The sequence below is a fragment of the Lathyrus oleraceus genome, chromosome 7 (assembly GCF_024323335.1).
Source record: "Lathyrus oleraceus cultivar Zhongwan6 chromosome 7, CAAS_Psat_ZW6_1.0, whole genome shotgun sequence".
Taxonomy (NCBI): Eukaryota; Viridiplantae; Streptophyta; class Magnoliopsida; order Fabales; family Fabaceae; genus Lathyrus; species Lathyrus oleraceus.
The window spans coordinates 301,047,486-301,071,360 of NC_066585.1; the positions used below are offsets into that span (position 1 = coordinate 301,047,486).

General features: G+C 33.8%; 3 protein-coding genes, 1 non-coding gene and 1 pseudogene across 4 annotated transcripts; 2 read left to right on the forward strand and 3 right to left on the reverse strand.

The window, feature by feature from the left end:
• The first annotated feature begins 2,647 nt into the window (after positions 1 to 2,647).
• Positions 2,648 to 6,627, forward strand: LOC127100739 (uncharacterized protein At2g27730, mitochondrial). Its single transcript, XM_051038008.1, has 4 exons — positions 2,648 to 2,805; positions 3,263 to 3,401; positions 4,277 to 4,315; positions 6,127 to 6,627. The coding sequence occupies exons 2-4, from the start codon at positions 3,294 to 3,296 to the stop codon at positions 6,337 to 6,339; spliced, it is 360 nt and encodes a 119-aa protein (XP_050893965.1). The 5' UTR covers positions 2,648 to 2,805; positions 3,263 to 3,293; the 3' UTR covers positions 6,340 to 6,627.
• Positions 6,628 to 6,999: 372 nt separating this feature from the next.
• Positions 7,000 to 7,070, reverse strand: TRNAG-GCC (transfer RNA glycine (anticodon GCC)). The gene has a single exon. It is a non-coding gene; the product is annotated as a tRNA-Gly (tRNA).
• Positions 7,071 to 8,280: 1,210 nt separating this feature from the next.
• Positions 8,281 to 10,285, reverse strand: LOC127102681 (rho GTPase-activating protein 1-like; annotated as a pseudogene).
• A 3,361-nt stretch (positions 10,286 to 13,646) lies between these two features.
• On the forward strand, positions 13,647 to 21,771 carry LOC127101302 (uncharacterized). The gene is made up of 14 exons (XM_051038677.1): positions 13,647 to 14,125; positions 14,211 to 14,276; positions 15,423 to 15,476; positions 15,570 to 15,742; positions 15,867 to 16,053; positions 16,166 to 16,311; positions 16,386 to 16,540; positions 16,976 to 17,057; positions 17,144 to 17,259; positions 18,679 to 18,777; positions 19,802 to 19,928; positions 20,183 to 20,460; positions 20,996 to 21,210; positions 21,312 to 21,771. The coding sequence occupies exons 1-14, from the start codon at positions 13,795 to 13,797 to the stop codon at positions 21,521 to 21,523; spliced, it is 2,241 nt and encodes a 746-aa protein (XP_050894634.1). The 5' UTR covers positions 13,647 to 13,794; the 3' UTR covers positions 21,524 to 21,771.
• Positions 21,772 to 22,982: 1,211 nt separating this feature from the next.
• LOC127103536 (uncharacterized) lies at positions 22,983 to 23,645 on the reverse strand. Its single transcript, XM_051040787.1, has 2 exons — positions 23,253 to 23,645; positions 22,983 to 23,156 (listed from the first exon to the last, which is right to left on the reverse strand). The coding sequence occupies exons 1-2, from the start codon at positions 23,643 to 23,645 to the stop codon at positions 22,983 to 22,985; spliced, it is 567 nt and encodes a 188-aa protein (XP_050896744.1).
• Between the last annotated feature and the right edge of the window lie 230 nt (positions 23,646 to 23,875).

Genomic DNA, 23,875 nt, shown 5'->3' on the forward strand with positions numbered 1-23,875 from the left:
GGTAATGTGTGATTGTATGAATGATTCTTTCCACCACAGTCGTGCAACCATAATTATAAGTCAAGTAGCACGCAACCTATCACAATAATTACTTTAAACAACCGTTGTTGTATGTCTTAACCTATCACAATAGTTACTTTAAACAACCGTTGTTATATGTCTTTTAATAAAAAATGCAGCAGTAGAACAACAACAAGAACAACAAGAACATTAATTAAAAAAACAAGAACAAGAACAGAAATAACAATAATAACAACAACAACAAGAATAATAAGAACAAGAACAAGAACAATAACAACAATAACAACAAGAAGAACAACAAGAAAAACAACAAGAAGAACAATAACAAGAACAATAAAAAGAACAACAACAAGAACAAGAATAATACAACTAACATTGCTAACTTGAATCCATGTATTCCTGGTCTCATTTAAGATGGAGAAAAAGTGATGGAGTTCTGAAATTTATTAATGAAAGAAATGATGTTTTCGAGTTTTGTTTATGGAAGAAATGATATTTTCGAGCTTGATTTAGCGGACAAATAAAATGTCATAAATGGAAGATGATGTTTGGAGGTAGAAGATGAAGTTTGTCTAAGTTAGATGTTCATCTAAGTTTTAGGTTTCACGTGTATCACTAATGATAGTATCTTGAGCATTAATACTCACTAAATGGATGATAAATATTTGTTTAAGAACGGTGAAGAAACTCAATAAACACATTTATATTTTGCATGACCCCGAGTGACTTTTCACCACGGTTGGAAGTTACAACCATGTTAAAAAATGGCTTAAAAATAAATAAAAATAAAATTGTAGGTGTTAAGATTCAAACTCATGACCATGCGCCATTTTTCACCACAGTCGGAAGTTCCAACCATGATAAAAATGACTTAAAAATAAATAAAAAACAAAAATGTAGGTGCTAGGATTTGAACTCGTGACCATGCGCCACTTTTCACCACAGTTGGAAGTTTCAACTGTGGTAAAAAAATGGCTTAAAAATAAATAGAAAATAAAATTATAGGTGTTAGAATTCGAACTCATGACCAGACGTCACTTTTCACCTCGGTTGAAAGTTCAAACCGTGGTGAAAAGTGGCTTAAAAATGAAAATAAAAGGAAAACTCCTAAGTGAATAGATTCTACCACTGTGGATACTTTGGCCGAGGTGAAATGGTGTTATGAAAGGTACTTTTTGTAGTAGTGTCTCATTCTCCACCCCTTTTCTTCTTCTTTTTTCCACACCCCATAACATCCTTTGGTGACCTTGTTGTTATCTTTACATTAACTAGTTGACTCTTTCCCAATTATACTTCTAGTTTTACTACAGTTTAATTTGAAATCATCGTCCATTCCTTCTTCCTCTTCCATTTAGGTGGCCCTCTTTTCCCTTTCCCTTTTTCCTCTATATCCATTATCCTCTTACTTTTTGATAGCACTACGACCCCTAGAGATTCATGAACACTTTCCATTTCTTTATTTCCACCACTTACGCTTGAATCCTTATTCCTTATCGCCTTCTTCTCTCCTTCCTCCCTACCTGGAATTTTTTGGGATTCCTTCCCTGCATCGATGTTCTTTTCAGCTTCATTTCCCCTGCTAAGATTGAAGGATTCAAAGAGGTTCCTGTTGCGGCTTCTAGAACTTTTCTCCTTCTTAGGTTTCTCAGAGTTCCTTGGTAAATGAGACACCCTTAGCCAAGGTCCAAAGGCAAGATCATTCTCTTAAATTTCCTCGAATCCTTCCACACCACTATCTCTAAGGTCTTCGCAATCTTTGAGTTGATGTCTAATCCTACCACAAACAAAGCAAAAGGTCGGGAGCCTTTCATACTTAAAGAAGACTTTTAATTGTTGATCTTGGTACCTGATGACATTTCCCCTCTTCAGTGGTTTGCAAAGGTCAAATTGTCCAATAATGTTACACAATTATTTTGCCATTGTTTCTAATCAAAGCTTCAGAGGGAGAATGTAAACCCTAATCCAAAAAACTCACAACTGCATTTCCAAACCCAAGGGTTGTTCTTCACCTAAGACCCTTTCCAAGATTAGAAGGAAATGAAATAATTAGAGAATGTAAAAAATATGAGTTGCCTCTAATTTCAGGAGTGTGAACGTGATACAAAGCCATTGCCTCAGATATATTGCACTATGTCATGAAAGATGTTGACAAACTTAAAATGATTATTCAATGTCCACTTGAAGCATGTAAAACAGTGATAATGCAAATGATCTTTGACTCGTCTGATTGACCATCCTATAATAATAGGCTTATGATCTTTATAAATATTTTGTTTACATTAATATTTAATATTTAATATTTGATCATTCATTTGTGTTGTTTATGAATGAACAAGATTTTATTTGACGAAATTTTTTTAAATATATTTTTATTTAGAATTTTTTTACTGAATACGAATGTTATAATATTTGTAACAGGTAAATTAATTTTAAAATATTTTTTCTCGTGAACTAAACATATATGCAATTAAAAATCTCTTTCCTCCCTTCATTTTTTTCCTCTTTGAACAAAACATATATCTAGTTAATCTACCTCCCCTCCTTTCTCCCCCCTCTATTAAATTTTCTCCTTTCCCCTATATATATATATATATATATATATATATATATATATATATATATATATATATATATATATATATATATATATATATATATAAACGGTGCCGTATTTAAACCCTGAAGTGAAGGGCGTAGGAAAAAAGAACAAATCAGCCACAATTTGCTTCTTCTACTTCATACAATACAAACCCACACTCTCACCTCACCGCTCAACACAATCTGGTAATTTCTCTCTTTCTTTCCCTTAATCATATCTTTCTTCTAGGTTTTTTGATAACCAAAAATGTTGCGATCCAATTTCAACTTTCTGAAAAATTCACAATGATTACAGCTAGTTAGGTTTGTTGTTTTCAATTCCTCACTCAATTAGCGAACTCGTTCTGTTTAATTGTTTCACAATGAATACCGAATTTCACCTTCGTTATACGCATCACCGATTTTTTATGTATCATTTATAGTTAATTGGTTAATCGAGCCCTTCTAGTTGTAAAACTTGATGAGATCTGCACTTCATTTTGCACCTTTTTTTTTGGGATTTTCCCCTCTTTTTTGTGAAATATTGTTATTATTTGCATAGTTTTTAATGATAAAGAGTTAAAGGGCATGCAATTTTGGTGTAAATTTGTTTCAATCCTAAAAGAATTCATTTTTTTACCTTTCATTATTATATCATTTACAGAAGAGAAGAAAGTATCAAAAAACCGACGGCAATGGCGACACGGGTGGCAGCAAGGCATGCATCCAGAAGGCTATTTAGCAGTGGCACTGGGAAAGTTCTCGGTGAGGAGGAAAAAGCTGTAGAAAATGCTTACTTCAAGGTAACCTCAAAAGATGCTTTAGTTTTTACATTCTTGCTTCATGTTGTTTTGTTTTTTAGCTTGCTAATTGCAATTGAATGGAAGTTTTAGTATAACGGAGTGCGTTCAGAACCTTTTTCTGTGCTCGAATTGCAAGTTTTTCCCTTGATAATTATTGGATGTGGTGTAATAGTGTTTTTGTGTTATACTCGAGGTGTTTCTTTGTATTTGGGGACATAAATATCACTGCATGTGTAGGGTTCTCTGTCATTCTAAAGGTTCAAAAACTGCAAATGAAATATGAACTGAGTTGTATGATATGATGTCTGGTATGATGAATTTCCATATCGTTCTAAAAATATGTTCAAAATCTTTGTACTTTGTAGAGACCCATTGCTTGTGGGAAAATTGTGACTAGCACTCATTTTGAAAAAGGAAATGCGGTGGTTTTTTATTTTACCATAGACCGCGCTGCATCCTATGTTCATGTTGAGGAGAAATTAAAATCACACATTTCATTTTCAACGCATTCAAAATTTTAATTTTTAAAAATGATTTTTGTTTTGACTCTGACGAATCTACTGGAATTGTGTAAATAGCTTTATCCAAATCAAAAGTGTTAGTTATAAGTGTTGCCCCGGGTTCTACTAATTTCTAACAGAAGGAATCAATTATTTGTTCACTTTCATGGTCTATTAATCTATTAGTCCAATGTATGCTTAGAAAATAGATTGCTGCTCAACAATTTAATATACATGTTTGATTGCTAATCAACTCAAAAGCCGTAAAGAAAACTATAGCTTTAGCCTTTATCTTATGCTGGTAGACTTTGTCTACATCAATAAAGGTCTGCATGTTGATGATGTGGTGGTTTACTTATTTTTTTTATATTGCAGAAAGCTGAGCAAGAGAAGTTGGAGAAGCTTGCTCGCAAGGTATGTCCTAAAACTTCACCTTATTTTGTTAATATTATACAAATGTGCCACTGTAACTTGAAAGTATTTAACCTTAGGTTTAGGTCTAGGTCATCTTTCTTCAACCTGTTATTCCACATCTAGTTTTCTGATTGAGTGTTTTTATCATATTTTGTTGATGGAAAATGATCGATCAAAAGCTTTATTGGTTTTGTTTGTTCAATCGGTATAGGAGTTTTCTCATTTACCCATTTAAAATTTAGAAAATGTTACTCTAAAATACAAGGCAGCCACTTTATGGCTAAGCTATTTATTATCCTTTGCAAAAACCTGTAATTTGGCCTATAACATTGTTATAAAAAATTTCACCCTTCGTTTATTAGGAAATCCAAATTGTTCCTATAAAGATTCAGCATTAAATGTGACCTCTAAGTCTTTAGAATGAAGGGTGCACACAGTTAACAAATGCCCTCAGCTGCAGTTGGATGATATAAAAAGTAGGTTTAGTATTAATCATATCATTTTTTACATGGAGGACCATTTCCCAAAAGATAAAGAGATAATATTATTATCAAACATAAAAGAGTGATAATATGAATGTTGGTTGACTACGAACCCACATACTTAATATGATACAATGTGTATATTAGATGAAGATATGAAATGACATAGAGCAATGGATATATTCACACAAATATATAAAGAGTGTGATATTTATATACTGACATTGCTATTTTTTTTAAAGATATACCTTACCCATAAATGATGTGACTCCAGTTTACAAAATAATACATATGATGCGATCATAATAAAAAAGGAAGTCTTGATTCTACAAAATTATCTAATATTAACTATATCTTTGTCGTGTTGCCCATTCCTATTATCCAAGAATGTATGGCTTCTAAGTCTAGATCATAATAAGACAACACTGCCAAATAGAAGTATATTGCCATCTTCAAGTGGATCATTGACGTCCCCATTAACATTCTATAATCTCATCTCCCCTTCATTAATTGTACCCGTTATCTTTTCTAAACCAAAGTCAAAGTGTGGAGATTGCATAAATTCACGGATAATTTAGATTGCTGTACTTAATGAAATCTGTTGTCACGTCTTATTGTAACTCAACGATGCTTGTTGATATTACATGATTAATGAATCAAAGAAATGAGTTTTAAGTAGGCGACACAAGGAGAAATGAGAGTTGTTTTTCAGCAACTGTTGATGGTAAAATCGAAACTTGAAAAGTTGACAATTGACAAATGATTTTGTTGGCAGAAATTAGCAGAAAAAAGTATGACAAAACTAAAGTTGTATTATTTCCTCCTAAGCATGATTATCATTAACTCACATAATCACTCTCCTTCGATTAGGGGAACTTGCATTTTCACTTCCCTTTTCTTTTTCACCATTGGATTATATACTTTTTAAGGTTAAAATAAAAATTGTTTAATCATACTCTAACTAAAGGACCAAATCAATAATAATCTGCAATGTTATTTCTTTATATTCTGCCACTTCCTGTTCTTACTGAATGAAAGACTTCAAGGTTTTTGCATTTGCGGAGTTACTTGTTTGAGACTCAGTTAAATTGACTTGGTTGCAATAAATGTTTTTGAGTTCTAATTTATTTTCCTCCGCATTCTTGTTGTCACATTACTTTTTCACCTTATCTATACGTTCATCTCTCTTTTTTCTATCACACCACCCATCACATTTCTTGCATTCACTCACTCTCTATCTCATTTTTCTTTGTTCTTCTTGTTTGTCTACATTTTCTATCGATGTCATGCTTTGAACTTACTGTTAAATATATGTATATTCTAATATAGGGTCCTCAACCAGAAGCAAAGCCAGCTGAAGGCTCAAGTGGTACAGTAACCGATGCCAAACCAAGTAGCTCCGGTCATGCCGAAACATCAAGTGCCAAAGTTTCAACTGACAAATACCGGAATTATGGTGTTGTAGCCGGCACTATAACAATTCTGGCAGCTGTAGGGTGGTACCTTAAAGGCACTGCAAAGAAGCCAGAAGTGCAGGATTGAAGATTTCAGTTGTGATGCTTGTTTTTGATTTCGATTTGGTTGCAACAGTTGCACAAAAATAAATAACTACACATCACTCTGCTTTTATTCCATCATACTGTTAGCATGGATTACTTCCTTTTTGCTTACATTGTTTTCCATATGACCTATCAACTATATATCCTTACTACCTCTTAGCATGAAGAGCATCAACAGTGAAACTGTAACATGCGAAATGGGAAGGATATTTTTTGTAAGAAAAATCACATTCAGAGACATTTCAACCGAGTTTAGGTTCAATTTCCAGAAGTTTATTTTCGCAAGTGTTATGGAGAACTTATTGGAATTCCGTTATATTAGCTCAAATAACAAGCTATATGAAAACACTTTAGAGTAGCAAAATTCTAGATGAAAAACTAAAGCCACACACAGATCTTGATATATATATATATATATATATATATATATATATATATATATATATATATATATCAGTAAATCAATGATTTTTGTTGAATGCAATTAGACATATACGATGTAATTTGTAAATGTCAAATCAATGTCCTTGATTTCCATAATATAATATTAACGAACAGCTGAAATACAAAACGAAAATAAAAAGGTTTGACATAATATAATATTAACATATAGCTAAAAAACAAAATGAAAATAAAAAGGTTTTGCACCAGCCGGGAATCGAACCCGGGTCTGTACCGTGGCAGGGTACTATTCTACCACTAGACCACTGGTGCTTCTGGAAATGTCGTTTCCTTGTATTTTAATCTATCCCATGTTACACCACCTTTAACACAATTTTCTTCTTCCTCTACATTACTTTCTACACCCCCATCATAATCATTTTCATCTTCTGAAAACTCTTGTTCCTCTCCATCATGCTGAACAAAATGCAAGGTGAGCCTTCCATCTTCTCTATGAGCATGAAGAAAATCTTGTGTTGGTATTTGAACTTGTTTAAGAACAAACCTTCCATTGTTCCTATAAGATACAAAACTAACACAAAGTTTTCCACTTCTCCCTATGCATGATATTGGAGGAGGATACTCATTCACCTCTTCTAAACCCTCGTTCTTTTTGCCGCCATCTTCTTCGCCATCTTTCTCATCAACATCATCTTCTTTTTGTTTGAATTCTTCTACTCTTTTTGTACAAATATTCAAATTCTCTAAACTCAGAGATACTTTCTTTTTGTTAGAAAGTGAGTTCTCTTTCCTTAAAGGTAAAGGTAGAGGTTTATTAATTTGAATAGGATTTATATAGTTAACTAGTTCTGGGAATGATGATGAAGATGATAACGATGGTGATGGTGATGGTGATGGTGATGTTTGAGGTGTAATAGTCTCGCTACAAAGCTCTTCGAACATTTCAGTGAAGGAAGACGAATGCCGCATGGGTTTGATTTGGTTTTTCCATGATGAAAGGGATTGATCAAGAAGCACAGTTGGGCTTTCTGCAGGCAATGGAGGATTTTCAAATATTCGTTGAAGGCTGCATGACATGATGACAATTGAGATTTCCTAGGTTTTTAAGGTTGATGTTTTTTGTTTTTGATAAAAATGTTTTGTTTTTGATCAATACAAAAACATAACATATATTAAGAGAGGATTAGAAAAGACAAACAACAATAATTTTTGAGAATTTGTTTGTTGTGGTTGGAACTATGGGTGAGAAAAAATGGGAAAGGGACACAAAAATAGCATGAAATGAAGTAAAATCAGGAGGAACATGTCATTATTGTGTAGAAGGCTGTTATTTTTTTTGGTATCTTTTTATTCTGTTATAGATATTGGATGGTTCTAACTTGAATCTATCTATATATATATTGAGGTGGAAGAGATATCTATATTAAGAGCATTATCTTTTATATCTATTTATAGGTTACGATTACGATAATGGTTTTAAATTGCGGTTTGCATAAATTTCAAACAAACCAAGGAAACAATAAAACTGAACTACTTCTAAATCTTATCTTTGCAAGTTGCAACTTAAGACAAATCATACAAACATATAGTGCTATAAATGTTAGAAAAGAATCAATTTACATTCCAGCACAATGGTGCTTTTTTCACTCTGATCTTGAATCTATGCAGCAGCTCAAATTGCTTGATTGATCAGCACTTCACTTTTTATTGCAACATCAAAACGTTCTGTATAAAATTTTCAGGTGATAATTCTACATCAGAATCCTTCCTTTCTTGCCTTTAGTGTCCTTGATACAAGTGTCTTCAAGAAGTTCATCACTTGAACTGCATACATCAATGCAGTCAAACGATCTACCATCTGCAATCAGGACTTTCCTATAGTTAAAAGTACTGTCACAAACATGACCAATTTCGAAGAAATATTGTAGAAAACATGTAGCACCCAAATTTAAGATTAAAGGCGGATCCGGCTTCTGACACGTATCGACATATCAGTGTCATGTCTGGTGAGTGTGTTAGACTGACAATGCTTCGTGATTAAAAATTGATTGAAACTAACTAACCCGAGTCATGTTTGGTGCAAAAACCATAGCAATGTTGCGTGCATTCATCTTATTGAGAGGCTCCTCTTGAACAACATCAGCCATCAGATTGATAGTCCATTCCAAAAGGGAAGCTTCGGTATGAGGTAGCTGATTCGCCAGTTCCGCACAATCCTCTTCTGTTTGACATTGCATTACCTGCTCCGGAGATAAAGAATCCAAAATACCTCTTGGCAGCTCCCTAAACCAAGCCTTCAAGAGCCGTGATAAAATCGATACACAGTTAAGCGCAATAGAAAGACAGACAAACGCGTATAAGATAAAAATCCTTCTTTTTCATTGTTATACCTTAATCAATCCTGCTAAACAATGTACATCAATGTCTTGAGGAACCACTCCCTTGTTTAACTGTTCCCGAACATATTCCTCTCGATTATTACCTGCATTAATTCTGAAAATTCCCTCTGCCTGCATATGATTAACCAGGAAAAAAAATCACATATAGAGTATGTCTTCGGCGTTGAGGACAACTTAAGTGGCGACCAGAGTTCGAACCCTGATGACCAAATAGTAATTTGCGAAGCTGATAAAGATTCTAGAGAATTGAAACCTGTAATCCTCCTTGAGCATACAAGTGTCTTTGCATTAGTAGTAGAATTGTTGGCACAATGTTCCCTCTTGTATCATATGATAATTTCATAGATTCTGTCGAAACTCCAAAAACAGTTGCACTACATTTCACCAAAACAAGTAAAAGAGAAGAACATGATGTAACATATTGATAACAAGAATGAAAGAAAGAAAGAACTACCTTGCACTAGGAGGTATAGTGGGGAGTTGAGGTTTAAACTCAAGAGGTAAACCCAAGAAACCATTGAACCTATCAAAGGTAACATGAGCAACATGGCGCACGTTAGTGGGGTGGCCGATTTCCATGGAAGCATCATCACTGGAGCAAGAAACTAAGGATTTCCTTAAAAGGGTCACAAGAATGGCCAAAAGGGATAGCTCTTGCTCTGTCTTTTTCTCCTCTGCGTCACATTCGGTTACTGTGGAAAAACTGTTGTTAACTGCCACGGCTAAAGAAGAAAAAGAAGAAGATGAAGAAGAAGAGAGTGGTGGTTGTTGTTCTTGGTCGGTATTGAGAATGAGAATGGTATCAGAAGAAGAAGGAGGAGTGGTTGATGAAGAAAAATGGGATGTTGGTGTTGGAGAGTGTAGCACTTCAGCCATGGCTGAAGAAAAGATGAAGGTGTTTTAGTTTTAAGAAAGTTTTATGGTTTAAGAAAAAAAGAAGAAGAAGAAGATGAAGATGCTATTTTGGGGAGGAAATGGTCAATTTGCGGCGAAAGAGGAGTTGGAGGGAAATGGTCAAAATGAATAAAGTGTGTGTGTCTCTCTATGAACAAGAAATTAAAGAGAGATTGAAAAAGAAATGATTTGAAGAAGGTGAAAGGAAATTTTAAAGTTGATTTCAAATTTTGGTTCCTCATATTGTATGAGATTAATTCATCCAATTAGGATATTCAAATAAAAGTTCATATACCATGTTTAGATGATGACTTGTAATTTTTCATTTCTATGTGGCCCTTTGTACAATGTCAACACATGTTTCTTTACAATGAGACTTTTTACTCATCATTTTCTTTCTCATAACAATATTTTGTCATAAGATTTAGAAAACTTAAAAGTTAGTACTAATTGACAAATAAACATTACAATTTTTTTTTATTGTTATTCATTCATGGATTCTATCGGACATTTCTAATAAATATTGAATTAGTGTTCTTGATTTTACCATTCTTCAAACACATTGAATAAGTAATCTAGATCTTACCATTCAATTGTTCTACTTTAAAGAATTTTAAAATCTACTAGTTGGTGTGAAATATTTGTAGAGTCTATGTGGTAAGTTCTAATCATTTTTTCGGTTTAATTATGATCCAATAGTTGAAGATGAACTTGCAAAGTTATGGGGTTCTTGTTTGCAACACAATCTTAACTTAAAGGATTGTTTTGTTATTACTATAAAATTTGAAAGACTACATTTAATATATGTGTGTTTGCATTTAAGCAAATAACAATGAAGGTCAATGTAAATTCTTGAAGTAGAATGTAGACAACATTACTTTAGAACAATTGACATGCATTAAATGTAACGATGGTGTGAAGAAATGTATGGAACTCTATGAAATGAAATTGAAAATTGCAAAGATAGGGAATGAAGAAAAAAATGTATTTTTTTAAAGTTGTTATTTTTACCAGCTTGTTCTTAGATATAAGTTGTATCATTAGCAATTGTATTTGTTAAAAAGTACATATACGTTGCACCTCCATGCTGGCAGGGATGGCCAGAGGCTATAAAGATTTTTGGTGGTGTAGGGCAAGCTCACAGATGTGAGAAATTATATTTGGTGGTATTTTTGATAAGGAGGAAGCAAACTCACGTGAGGGGAGAGATTGTGTTTTCTTTGGGATATTTCGACTGTATTCACTAACCTCCTTGCCACTAGGTTATCGACCATTCAAAAACAAAAAATCTCTAATGAAGTAACGATCCCACGAGTCATCCTGACATACCTCAATAAATTCAAGATCTATCATAGGCAACTCGAGAGAAAAAGGACCAACACCAGCTCCCTTAGTAACGAGACAATAATGGTTCATCCCTATGATTTCTCATGGTTAAACATTTGTATTTCTTCCAAATTGAGGACTCAAAGGTTCACTACCATCTATGATGGAACCCTCACTATATGAAGAGATATCACCAATAACAATAAGGTTTGCAAAGGATAGACCACCATAAAAAGGGTGATATTCAATATTTCAGGGTCTATCACTCCAGTGTAATATGAAATATCTTATATCATCGCCACTGGATATTTCTATAATATTCCCCCGTTCATCTCCTAGATTGGCCATTGCTAAAGCAAATGAGAGAAAATAACAAAATGTAAACATGTAGGAGAGGAATGATACTTGAAAAAAACTAGAAGTTTGAGGGAAATGATACAATGAAGGGTCACTTTGAAAGTGTGATGAACCAAGGGAATGTGAAATCCAAAAAAGAAAAGGAATAAGTAAAATAGGAATCATTTGAGCTTAAAGAGGAATAATCGAAACTTGCAAAGATAAGAGAAAGTTGTAGTTTGCGCAAAGAGTGAAAACATAGTCTAATGAGAATTAAGCTTTATATAGTGGATCGAGAAATTCAAATCAACGACCTAAAATGAAGGAAAACAGACATATGAAAAACACAATGGTTGAGTTTTGCTCGGACTACGACGACACTTGAGCATCCTTGAGGTGAACAACCTACCCTACCATTGGGACCTAGGGGCACATGTAAGGACAATCATGTGAAACTCTCAATGATGAAATTGACATTTAGTGCGCTTATTTCCAAGGTTACTAAAGCCGACTCCCAAGTCTTTTGCACTTTTGTGAGCAGAGAATCCGTCAAGAAGAACCCAATCTAGTATTCTGAAAATTTTCTCATTGATGAGCTATGGCAAGCCTTAAGGGCAACCGTTCTAGGTCGGCCACATGCCCAATAAGAATGCAACCACAACCTAGATACCAGTACTTGATCCACGCCCCGGGAGGTCCGTCATTGTTGGATATCATCTAACGGATCTCCGCATTCCACATTGGGAAACATAAGGCGCCTATAACCTCCCTCGTATATAAAACATCTCACACAAGATCAGATGTATGCTCTAACCATAACTTACTCTACTATTTTATTACTCACTGACTGACTTAGGCATTGAAGTGTTAATTTTGCAGGTTCACTTATTTTTTCTCGTACCAGAAGTTTGCTCCACCATCCAAAATTATATTCCACCACTTCACCGTACATTTCTGATTCCTCCCAATATAAACAATAATCATCTTGAAAAAAAATTCATAATTAAGAGCTACTCCCTCCGTTTCTTTTTAAGTGTCGTTTTAGAAGATTTTTTTTGTTCCTATTTAAGTGTCGTTTTGATGTTTTAATGTTACAATTTGTCAATTATACCCTTACTATTTAAATAACTCAACTTTATATTTTCCATAAATTTTTCTTTCTTAATATATGTAATAACTCACTCCACATTTTCCATAAAATTCTCTTTCTTAATACGTACTCTCATTCCCATACATAACTCCCATTCCTATTCAAAGTATTGGCTGGTCAATAAAAATTAAATTCAAATGATAGCAATAAGCAATAAGTTTTCCTTTAGCCATTAATGAAAATGCAAGCAGTACGTATTCCTATAACAAGCAATATTAATTCCAAAAATTTAGGAGTAGTTGAAAAATGCAACGGAAGAGAGAGAGAGTTATGTGGAGAAAATTATGGAATTAGTTATTTGAAGTAAATAATTTAATGAGTACTTATATTAATGAATTTTATTTAGAAAGAGAAAGTATATGGTGGATTAAAATGAGGGTACAATGGGAAAAAAATTATAACAATTCATTTATCTTGGGAGAGCTTTATGCTAAAACGACACTTAAAAAGAAACGGAGGGAGTATTAATTATTAACTTTCAAACACGACAACAATCACTTTTTAATTTTTCTCTATATTTACCTTTTCTTACTCTCTATCTTTTTATTTATTTATAAAAAATAACAAATTAATCAAAATAAAATAGAATTAAAAGTGTTTAAAAATAGTTTTTAAGTCACACCAATTGCTAACCTACACAAATTTGCAAATTTAATTCGTGACATCTATTTATTAATTCGTAAGAAGTAAAATTTCGAGCTATGTATATAAAAGTGAAGGAAACTTTCAATAGTTATAAAAGTGAAGGAAAATTTCAATAATTTAATAAAAATAAAAATATTAAAGAAAATAAACCAAAGCTCAGAGTTGCGAAGTAAGAACACAAAATAGTGAGTCAAGTGGTGTAACGAGTCTGAGTCTAACTCGGTGTGCACACACACGAGAAAGAACAGTGTGTGTGTGAAGAGTGAGAATCGGAGGTGAAAACAACATGGCGGTAAGGGCCACAGTGTCACGGTTCCCAATTGACGCAGACGCACGCGAGGGCTCCGGCCTACTATGGGGAGTAACCGTCGCGCCATTCGCCGCCGCCGACGAAAACGGCCAATCTCCGGCATACGGATCCGGCGGTGACCTCTTACCCCGGTGCGAGAATTGCTGGGCCTACTTCAACACCTACTGTGAGCTTGAGCAATGGTCATGGTCTTGCTCCCTCTGCGGAAACCTCAATGGCCTCTCTTCCAACGCGATCGAACGTTATTCTCGTCCTCAATCTTGCGCAGAGATGATGTCCTCTTTCGTAGATCTCGAATTGCCTCCGCGTAAGGATTTCAATTGTTTTCGTTTCTTCCTTTGCTACTGCTTAGGGTTTTTGGAATTTGATCGTCTTGGATTTCGATTTTGCAGAAGAAGAATCCGATGATGCTGCATTGCAAGCATGTCCTGTTTATGTTGCTGCTGTTGATTTGTCATGTAAGATTATTTGCTTTTTGCATCATTTTACTGCTTATCCATCTGTTGTGGTAGCTGGTATTGGATTTTTGACAATGTATTGGTTCAGCGAGGTTTTGCACTTGTTTTGTTGGTTCATTGACTATTACTTAGATCCTAATTCCTAACTAGTAGTAGCTTTTAATATAAATTGTAATCATCCTTTTAACTCTCTCAAATACTGATTTCAACTTTTAATCATAACCATTTTCGTTGATGCCCGAAGGCCAAAAGTATGTTGTATAAACATGCCATTGCGGCCTATGGTGCTGCCATGGCGAGCATCCCTTCACAGCTTGCCTATTCCGGTTATTCGCCACACCATTCTGCCATGACAGCCATTTAGCAACACTAATAATAATAACTCTCCACAATGTTCTATGAACTTTTACATTATAAGGACCATATTTATAGGGGAGGTATCAAATACTTTTGGTGAGAAGTTCTCATGCGCTAGAATCTAATCTTCACGAGCTGACCCGACTTAGTGAGATAAGGCTTGGTTGTTGTTAGTTGTGTGTGTGTGTATGAAATAAGTGTGATATTTCACGTCTACTTAAGTAGGTAATGTTGCTTTTGGTGATTTTAACTTGTGTGGAACAAATGAATCCTAATAATCATGTGGCATATTTGTCGATTGCTTGAGAACTTATAATAATACTATCAAGTTTTTCATGCTTTAGAATGTGGTACTAGATGGTTAGACTGTGGGTTCAAATTACATGATGTTTCGGGGCTCAACGTGAATGATAAAAGACAGAAAGCACATGCAAAGCTTATTTGATTATGTGCCATGCATTGTCAAATTGTACATACTATATATACTGCTAGTTAGACACATAATTTGTAGAAAGATAAGGCCGCAATTACAAAAACAGCCATGATATTGATCTGTTTTGCCATTATATCCTCCCTTTCTCCCTATTCTTGGTCTTTTTAGAACTGTGTAGAAGGATGCAATCATCAAGATGAAGAAAATTGCCCTAATTTAGTTACTTGGTTTCAAGCACTGTATTTTTTATACACTCGTCTTTGTAGCCTTGAATTAGTTCCTAAATTATCTGACATATCATTTTGTAATTATTACTTCGTTACCAACTTAAATAAAAATCTCGGGTTTCACTGCAGCTTCAGAGGAATTTCTGGAACTCACTAAAAGTGCATTGCTGGCAGCTTTGGAAGGTATTATGTTTATTAAACAATATATATATTTCTTTCCTGCATAAGGTATGTCTGTTGAACATCGCTCTTATTTTTGTTGTTGTTCTTTTGCAGCTCTTGCTCCCGGTTCACTTTTTGGGCTTGCTACCTTCAGCCACAAACTAGGACTGTATGATGTTCAAGGTCCAATACCTATTGTGAAAAATGTTTTCATCCCTCCTGAAGCAGAGGGAACCTTAACAATTGAGCTTGAAGATGTCATGCCTTTGTTACAGTTTCTGGCTCCTGTATGTTACTTTTACAATGTTATTTTATTTTATTTTATTTATGGGGCACAAGTTCTGATGTTAAAGAACATAGATTATAGTATTTGAAAATGTATCAAAACTGAATTCTGTATTTTTATTGAAGGTGGATACCTGTAAGGACCGAATTGCATCCACACTTGAAACACTTAGGCCAACAACTTCATGGGAGAGAACCACTGGAGCGGGTCAAGGAATGGATGGTGTTCTGCTAGGTGGGCGGGGTTTTGGGGTGGCAATGGAAGCCCTCTGCAGCTACCTTGGATCTGAATATGGAAACACTTTTGCATTAGGTTTCTATGATATCCACAAATCTTACCATTTATGATTTTGTTAACATGCTTCTGCAATGTTTAATCTTACTTCAAAATTTCAGCGAGCCATTGTTTCTGTTAAACACTGCAGCTAGAATCTTTGCTTTCTTGTCTGGTCCTCCTGATTATGGAGCTGGACAATTGGACACGAGACGATATGGTGAGCAATATGCAAGCAAAGGGGAGGATGCGGATCGTGCTTTACTCCCAGAGCAGACACCTTTTTATAAAGATCTGGTATTTAACTTATTGTTATTATTACTTCTATTTCCCATATCCAAGAATTGGAAGAGTTGATATGTGTTTCACAGGCTGCTGTTGCTGTTCAAGTTGGTGTATGTGTTGACATATTTGCTGTAACAAATGAGTATACTGATTTGGCATCCCTAAAATTTCTGAGTATTGAAAGTGGGGGCTCCTTATTTTTTTATACAAGTACCGAAGATTCAACTTTGCCTCAGGATATGTAAGTCTTATCTGTAAACATCATCTGTTTAGACATGTTTTACCGGTAAAATCATTTCAACTGTTTGATATGCATCAATAGGAAAGAGATATTCAATATTTGTTGATTGGCTGTGTATCCATGGCTTCAATACAATCTTGATTTGAGGCTGTACTATACCATTTTTTTCTCCTTAATCCCACTGGATATTTTTGTTCTAACCATATGAAATGAAAGAATATTATCATATATACATCTTTTAAAGTTATCAAGTCCAATTAAGTTGACCACTTATGCTTTTATCAATCACTTACCTTTAAGTGATAAATGTGGACTGACATTTGATAATTAAACGAATGTTTTTGAAATCTCAAGTGTTGCAATACCATCTTAAATATCAATGATATTGACTACTTATGCCTTTTATCATATATTGTGATGTCTTTCTCTTTGCAGGTATCGAATGCTGAGTAGGCCATATGCTTTTGGTTGTGTCTTGCGATTAAGGACCTCAACTGAATTTAAACCTGGAAATTCTGTAAGTGTGTTGTATGGGATGGATTTGTAATTCTCAACTTTTGCATCTTCTTATAATCTATACAATAACTTCATCCTGTATTGCAGTATGGTCACTTCTTTCCAGATCCACAGTATGAAAATGTTCAACATGTAATATGCTGTGATTCATATGCTACATATGCTTATGACTTTGTGTTCGAGAACAACATTGGTTTTTCGAGGTATAAATCATTACTTGTTACTATCACGTCTTCAACTTTAATACTTGAATTCTTATATATTGTTAATGTTACTGTTTAAATGCGGTGCATTCAGAAGTTGGAAATGTCATGCTAAGTCTTGTACTTTTGTGTTATTCAGACTTTATATCTTTTATTGCAAGGCAGTCCAAATAACTAAACTCCAAACTCATTAATTTTTCTATCAATTATTGTGTGTGGTCACAATGTAAACATGGCCTACTTTATAGAAACATGGACTCGGCACAGACACCGTGTCGCCACACGGACATTCGACATCGATAATGCAAAAAAAAAAGGACACCGACGCCCCTATATATATATTAATATGATAGTATTTTGCTTTCATTTATCCATCTATTATTAAAAAAGTTAAACATATTTTAATCAAAATTAATGTCGTTAATCCTTCATTGATCAACAATGCTTCAAAATATATTTAACCCTTTAAGATGTGTGTGAGATTTGTTCAAAAAATATATAAGGTGTGTTGAAGCAAATAAAAGAACAATTTTTTTTGTAACACTTCTCTGAATTGTCCGACATGTGTCATTTGAGTGTTATACGGGTGTCGGACACCGATTTAAAGAGTGTCAAAGCAAAGAAAAAAACCATTTTTTGGGACACTTACTTGTCTTACTTTTCCGACTCGTGTCGTACACGTGTCATACAAGTGTCGGACACCGCAACACGCCTATTCCTAGAGGTGTGCGTGCTTCATTCATAGGTTTGTGCAAGCTTTAACTCTGTTTGTTTGAGTCTTTTGTTTTTCTTCTGCTGGATTCTGGAGTGGCAGTGATTTTTGAAAACTAAGACAATCCAATCTAATCCGATGAAACTAAGGGAAATTTAATTTCAATGTTTGGGGCTAAGACAGTCCTATCTTATATTCACATACCCTGCTTTTGCTTGACAATGAATAGTGTGATTTTATATGTTTGACTTATTTTCAAGGGAATGTATACCTGTTGAAAATTGCTCAAATAAATTTACATTGTTTATATCTACTGTTTTGAAGTACTGAACTCTAATTACATATTTAATGAAAGTAACTAAACTGCCCTTGCGCACTATCAAACCCAAATGCTGGTTACATCATAAATCAGATTGTGACAGAACCGTTCATGCTTGCCTTTAGATTTATCCCAAAAAATGAAACCCTGGAGTAACAAAAGATTAGACATCCATATCATTTTTCCAGGAATCACGGTGGAGTGCTGGGTTAGATAAATATAAATATAATACTCTTCTTGGCACAGGAATGAATGCAAGAGAATTTTTTAACCTAAAAGTAGCTGAATATCTACTATCATTTGATATCATTTCTACCACAAGATAGGAGTACTTGTATGATATGGTTCCTATTCAGATAAGTTTTATCATCTCGCTTTTTTTTTGTAGGAGTAAATCAGACGTTCCTACACTCCAGATTGCATTCCAGTATTCAGTTGTAGTTCCTCCTCAGGAGCTTTCCAGTTCAGGAGGGGTATCTACAAGCAGGTATATATTCACATTCTCCTGTATGGATGTTTTTCATATCATGTATAGTGGGCGTCCACGTTGCTTCTTTTTTTTTTCATGATCAAGTTTGTTCATTTAAATATATTAATTACTTTTCTAAACTACTACCGTACCACTTATTTCTTTTTATCACTGGGCATAAACTGTCTCTTCTGAAGTTTGCTGCTTGTTCCTTGACAAAGGCTTCTATTTTGCAACCAAAGTTTTTGTATATTTTCTTATTACAAGTTCAAAGGTCCAATAGGAATATTATTATCTGTTAGTTGAAGATGAGATGTCTTACTAGCCACATAACCTTGTCTTATATTTTTAGGTTTTGTTTAGTCTCCACTAGACTGTGAAATATGAATCATGTATGAATCATTTAGGTTAACATTTTTTGAACAAGTTCCAATGAATATTTCAGCACATTTCCTAAGGAATATTTTGTTGGTTTTCTCTTCACAGTGACCTGATTCGGGATGGAAAACACTGTTCTTGTGAAATTTGCCACACATTCTCTGATGTATAATTTTAGAATAGTTCTATTTGTACATATGAGTTTTGTTTCTTTCCATCTGCCTGCTGGTCTTTTTGTTGGGTTTGTTCTGTAATGTGCCTTTAATTATAGTTGTTTATTAATTCTCACTGATATTATCAATTATGTGATATCTTAAGAGGCTTCTTGGCACAACAGATATATATTTTTCACTTCATGTCAAGAATTCTATTTTTTTTACATCTTAAGAGAATTGTTACTGTTAACTTGAGCGATATGTTATTATGCATTTAGTTGCTAATGCTGTTGTTACTCTTTACTCTCAAGAGTTTGGGGCAGTTGTGGTCTGTGACAATCGCATTTGGAATGGCAATTCCTTTTCATTATTGATATTCATTGGCTCATTTTCCTAGTCTTTTGTAAATATGCTTAAATTTATCAGTTTCTTCAAAGATCCAAAGTTTACTGAGCGATGCATTTAAGGCTTTTTGGACTTAGTTTGAGATGTACTTAATTTTGTTACAGAACAAAGCATCATTCCCTTCAACGCCGGCTAAGGATCCGAACAGTTCAGTTTGGCGTTGCTCAGGACATTCACGAACTTTACGACAGCTGTGATCCTGAAGTTGTTCTATCTTTGCTCGTGCACAAGGTGAATTATATATTCATCCTGAATTGTATATCCTTTGGATTGATGTTAGTTTTCTGCTCTACTGTTCAAAGTTAATTCTGACGAGTGACATCACCTGTGTTACGCTTTTGTTTTTTGAATCTGTCAACTATCATTACTAATATATATTGCCGCAATAACAGTATTCTCTTGTCCCGTACTCTTAAAATTAATAAGAATGAGTTGTTGTTTTCAACTCAATTTTCTGATTAATTTACTCGTATTGTATTTTGCAGGTTATACTCGCCTCTTTGGAGGAAGGAGTTCGGGAGGGTAGACTTTTGCTTCAAGAATGGCTAGTGATCCTCGCAGCGCAGTACAATGATGCTTACAAACTTGTTCAGTATAGTAATGGAAGTTCAACCAGATCTCAAATTGATGTTGCCTTCTCTCAATGTCCTCAATTGCAGCCCATACCACGCCTAATCTTTGCTCTCCTTCGAAACCCTCTTCTTCGCTTCCACGAAGAAGGTGTTCATCCTGATTATCGCATCTATCTTCAATGCCTGTTTAGGTAATTGATTCTCTCTTCTTTTTTGTTTTTTGAGCTATGGAGTTTGCATGATCATGTTGTCTGGTAGAAGGAAGTAGACTAAAAGCATAAAACTGAATGAAATCAAGTCGACAAAGGTAATGTTCAAAATGTGAGGATTTTGTTAACAAATGTCCACATGTTAGGGAACAAAACATGGAAAGCATTAAATGAAAAATAGTTGCATTCAATAAAATAAAACTGCATGACAATAAATTCCTTTGGTGGTGATGATTGTCACTTAATAGTTTGAATTTCGATGTAGAACCAACCATAATTCATGATTGATTTAGAAGCCTGCATGTACATTTAATTTAGAAATAAAAGTTACCTTTCAACAAATTTTTCCCGTTTTTAATAGGTTTAAAATTTTAACAAAAGTGAGTTGAAAGATAAGGGTACCAGTTGTTAATCGTGTAACCAAATAATAAAAATGCAAAGCTTCAGAAGCGTCGGTTTGTTGTTTTGAATTTCTGCATTCTAAAATTGATTATGTAATTCATTTTTTGTGTTGCAGTGCTTTGGAACCGAGTTCCCTTCATCGTGCTGTGTATCCAGTATTGACATCATATGCTACTCCAGACAAACAAGCATATCCTCGCCATTCCTTGAGTCGTGCTGCGCTGCTTACCAGTGGCAGTCCGATATTTTTCCTGGATGCATTTACAGTTCTGATTGTGTTTTATTCCTCAACTGCAGACCCAACACTTCCTTTTCCTCCACCCCATGACTGTAAGCCTTCTCTATTTTCTTTTCTTCCTTCTGTCTGCATTGGATTAATTAGCATCAGTATAACATGGTCTGTCTAAATTATATGCAATATACCTTGTCAGGCTTGTTAAGGACTACGATCAACAAACTAAAAAAAGAAAGATCCATCACTCCTAAGCTCATTTTTATTCGAGGAGGGCATGACGATGCCTCAATTTTCGAGAACTTTCTGATCGAGGAGCAGGATGTTGATGGAAGTGGTCTTACAAGTGTGATGGGTTTTGTTTCTTTCCTTGAAGATATAACTCAGAAAGTTTTAGAATTCATAAAATAGAGAGATCCCTTTGGGGTGCGATGTCTATTTACAGATACAGGAAAATAGGAAATGTATACATACATTAAGGGAGCTTCCATTTTGTGAGGAAGGGTTTAAGTTAAGTAAGGAACGAGCATGTGAGTCAAGGTGGTGGTTTTTTTTCCCGTTTGTTGTACCTGTCTTTTTAATCATTTGTGACCCCTTTTGAAGTGCTAGTCGATGTATATTATGATTCTTAATAAAAATATATTTTCCCCTTTGTAAAACCTTTTCTTCTGTCTATTATGATAACGTGACATAATGGTTTGAATGAACATACAAATTAGGTTTTGATAGGTCTCTTAGAGTGTGTATGGACAAAACATTTTAACATTTTAACGAAGAAAAATAATTTGAGAGAATTTAAAATGATTTTACCAAAATCCATTGTTTGAATAAAAAATACGAAAAATTGTTAAAATGATATAAATTTATGAAGTATTTGATTCAAGTTAAAATTAAGGAATTTTAAAATGATTTTAAAAAATAAAGAATTTGAAATTGCTTATTCACTCCATATAAGATGAATGATAAATTGTTTATTATTAATTTTTAAAATTTTATAAGATTGTCTTATATTATATTTTATGAAAAATTTCAAATTTACACGTCATTTTTTTAAAAAAACTGTAAATAAGTCACTAATAATTTTTTAATTTTACAAATTGGTCCCTTCAAATTTTACAAAATTATAAATTTCTCCCTATTTTTTATATTTAAAATTTGATCCGAAAATTTTAAAATTTATGAAAATTGCCCTATAAAATTTAACAATGAATCATTTTAATACTGCACCCAAACAAAAGAATTTAAAAATGAATGAATTTTAATTGCTTAAAATTTTGAATTCCTTAAATTTTTGCAATTACTTCATTCGAACACACTCTTAGAATTAGTGTCTTTGAATGAAGCATTTTAATAAGAGAAAGTAATTTTTTGAAGGAATTTTAAATGATTTGGATAAAAAAATATGGAGAATTGTTAAAATGATGTAAATTTTATGAAGTATTTTGTTAAATTTAAATTTAAGGAATTTTAAATGACAATAAAAAGTAAGTAATTTGAAATTGATCATTCACTCTATATAATGTCACTGTTAAATTGTTTAATATTAATTTCCAAAATTGTAAAAACAGTGCTCGTATTTTAGGAAAATTTCAAAATCACCCCCACAATTTTAATTTTTTCTTGCAAATAAGTCTAATAATTTTTCAATTTTACAAATTGAAAACTCTTCAAATTTTTTAAAATTGCAAATTGATCTTATTTTTTATATTTTAAATTTGATCAAATAGTTTCAAAATTTATGAAACTGACCCAAATTTTTTAACAATGAATCATTTTAATACTCCATCCAAATAAAAGAATTTTAAAATGGATGAATTTCAATTTAATCATTTAAATTATTTAGAATTTTGAATTCCCTAAAAACTTTCAATTAACTCATCCAAACATTGTACGGTTTTTCACGATCCTGGTTTCTCCCTTTCTTATCACTAAGATTCTTATAATAAGAATATTTGGCTCTACTATCTTCATAAAAGATTATGCACTTGTTCACTAACACAGGAAACTGGCGAACCTCTTGATATCCAATACCCTGCTTAATCTCCTGACGCAATCCATTTTCAAACTTGATGCAATTAGACACTTCAGTCACTAGATTATTATAATGCGGGCAAAACATCACTAGTTACTCAAACCTGACAGCATACACAGCAATAGATGAATTCCCTTGTTTCAGCTCAAGGAATTCAATCTCCTTCTTACCACGCACGTCCTCAGAAAAGTACTTCTCCATAAATACAACTCTGAACACAATCCAAGTGATCTTTGTATCCATAATTTCCATTCTATGGCGTGCATTATCCCACCCGTCTTCAGCTTCCTCTTCCAACATATGAGTACCAAACTGTACCTTTTGAACCTCAATACAAGCCATCACCCGAAAGATCTTATCAATCCCTTTGAGCCACGTCTGTACACCATCAGGATCATGCGTGCCCTTGAAGATCGATGTGTTGTTTCGTTGAAATCTTCCCAAACCACGAAACTCATCATTCTCTCCACCATTCTGGTGGTTCTGTTGATTTTGAGTCATTGCTTGAGCCAGCTACTCCAAAGCCTCAACAATTGCATCATCATTTCTTCCTCCAGCCATATCTCTGCACATAGGCAACAACATTAGAGGAAACAAAACATAAATCATGTTCATACACTAATCGACCAACAAGGAATATACATTATATAAAACCTGGTCGGACGGATCGACCATCTCTGATACCACTAATTTAACACCCTAAATCCCGCACATAATTTATCGCATAATTT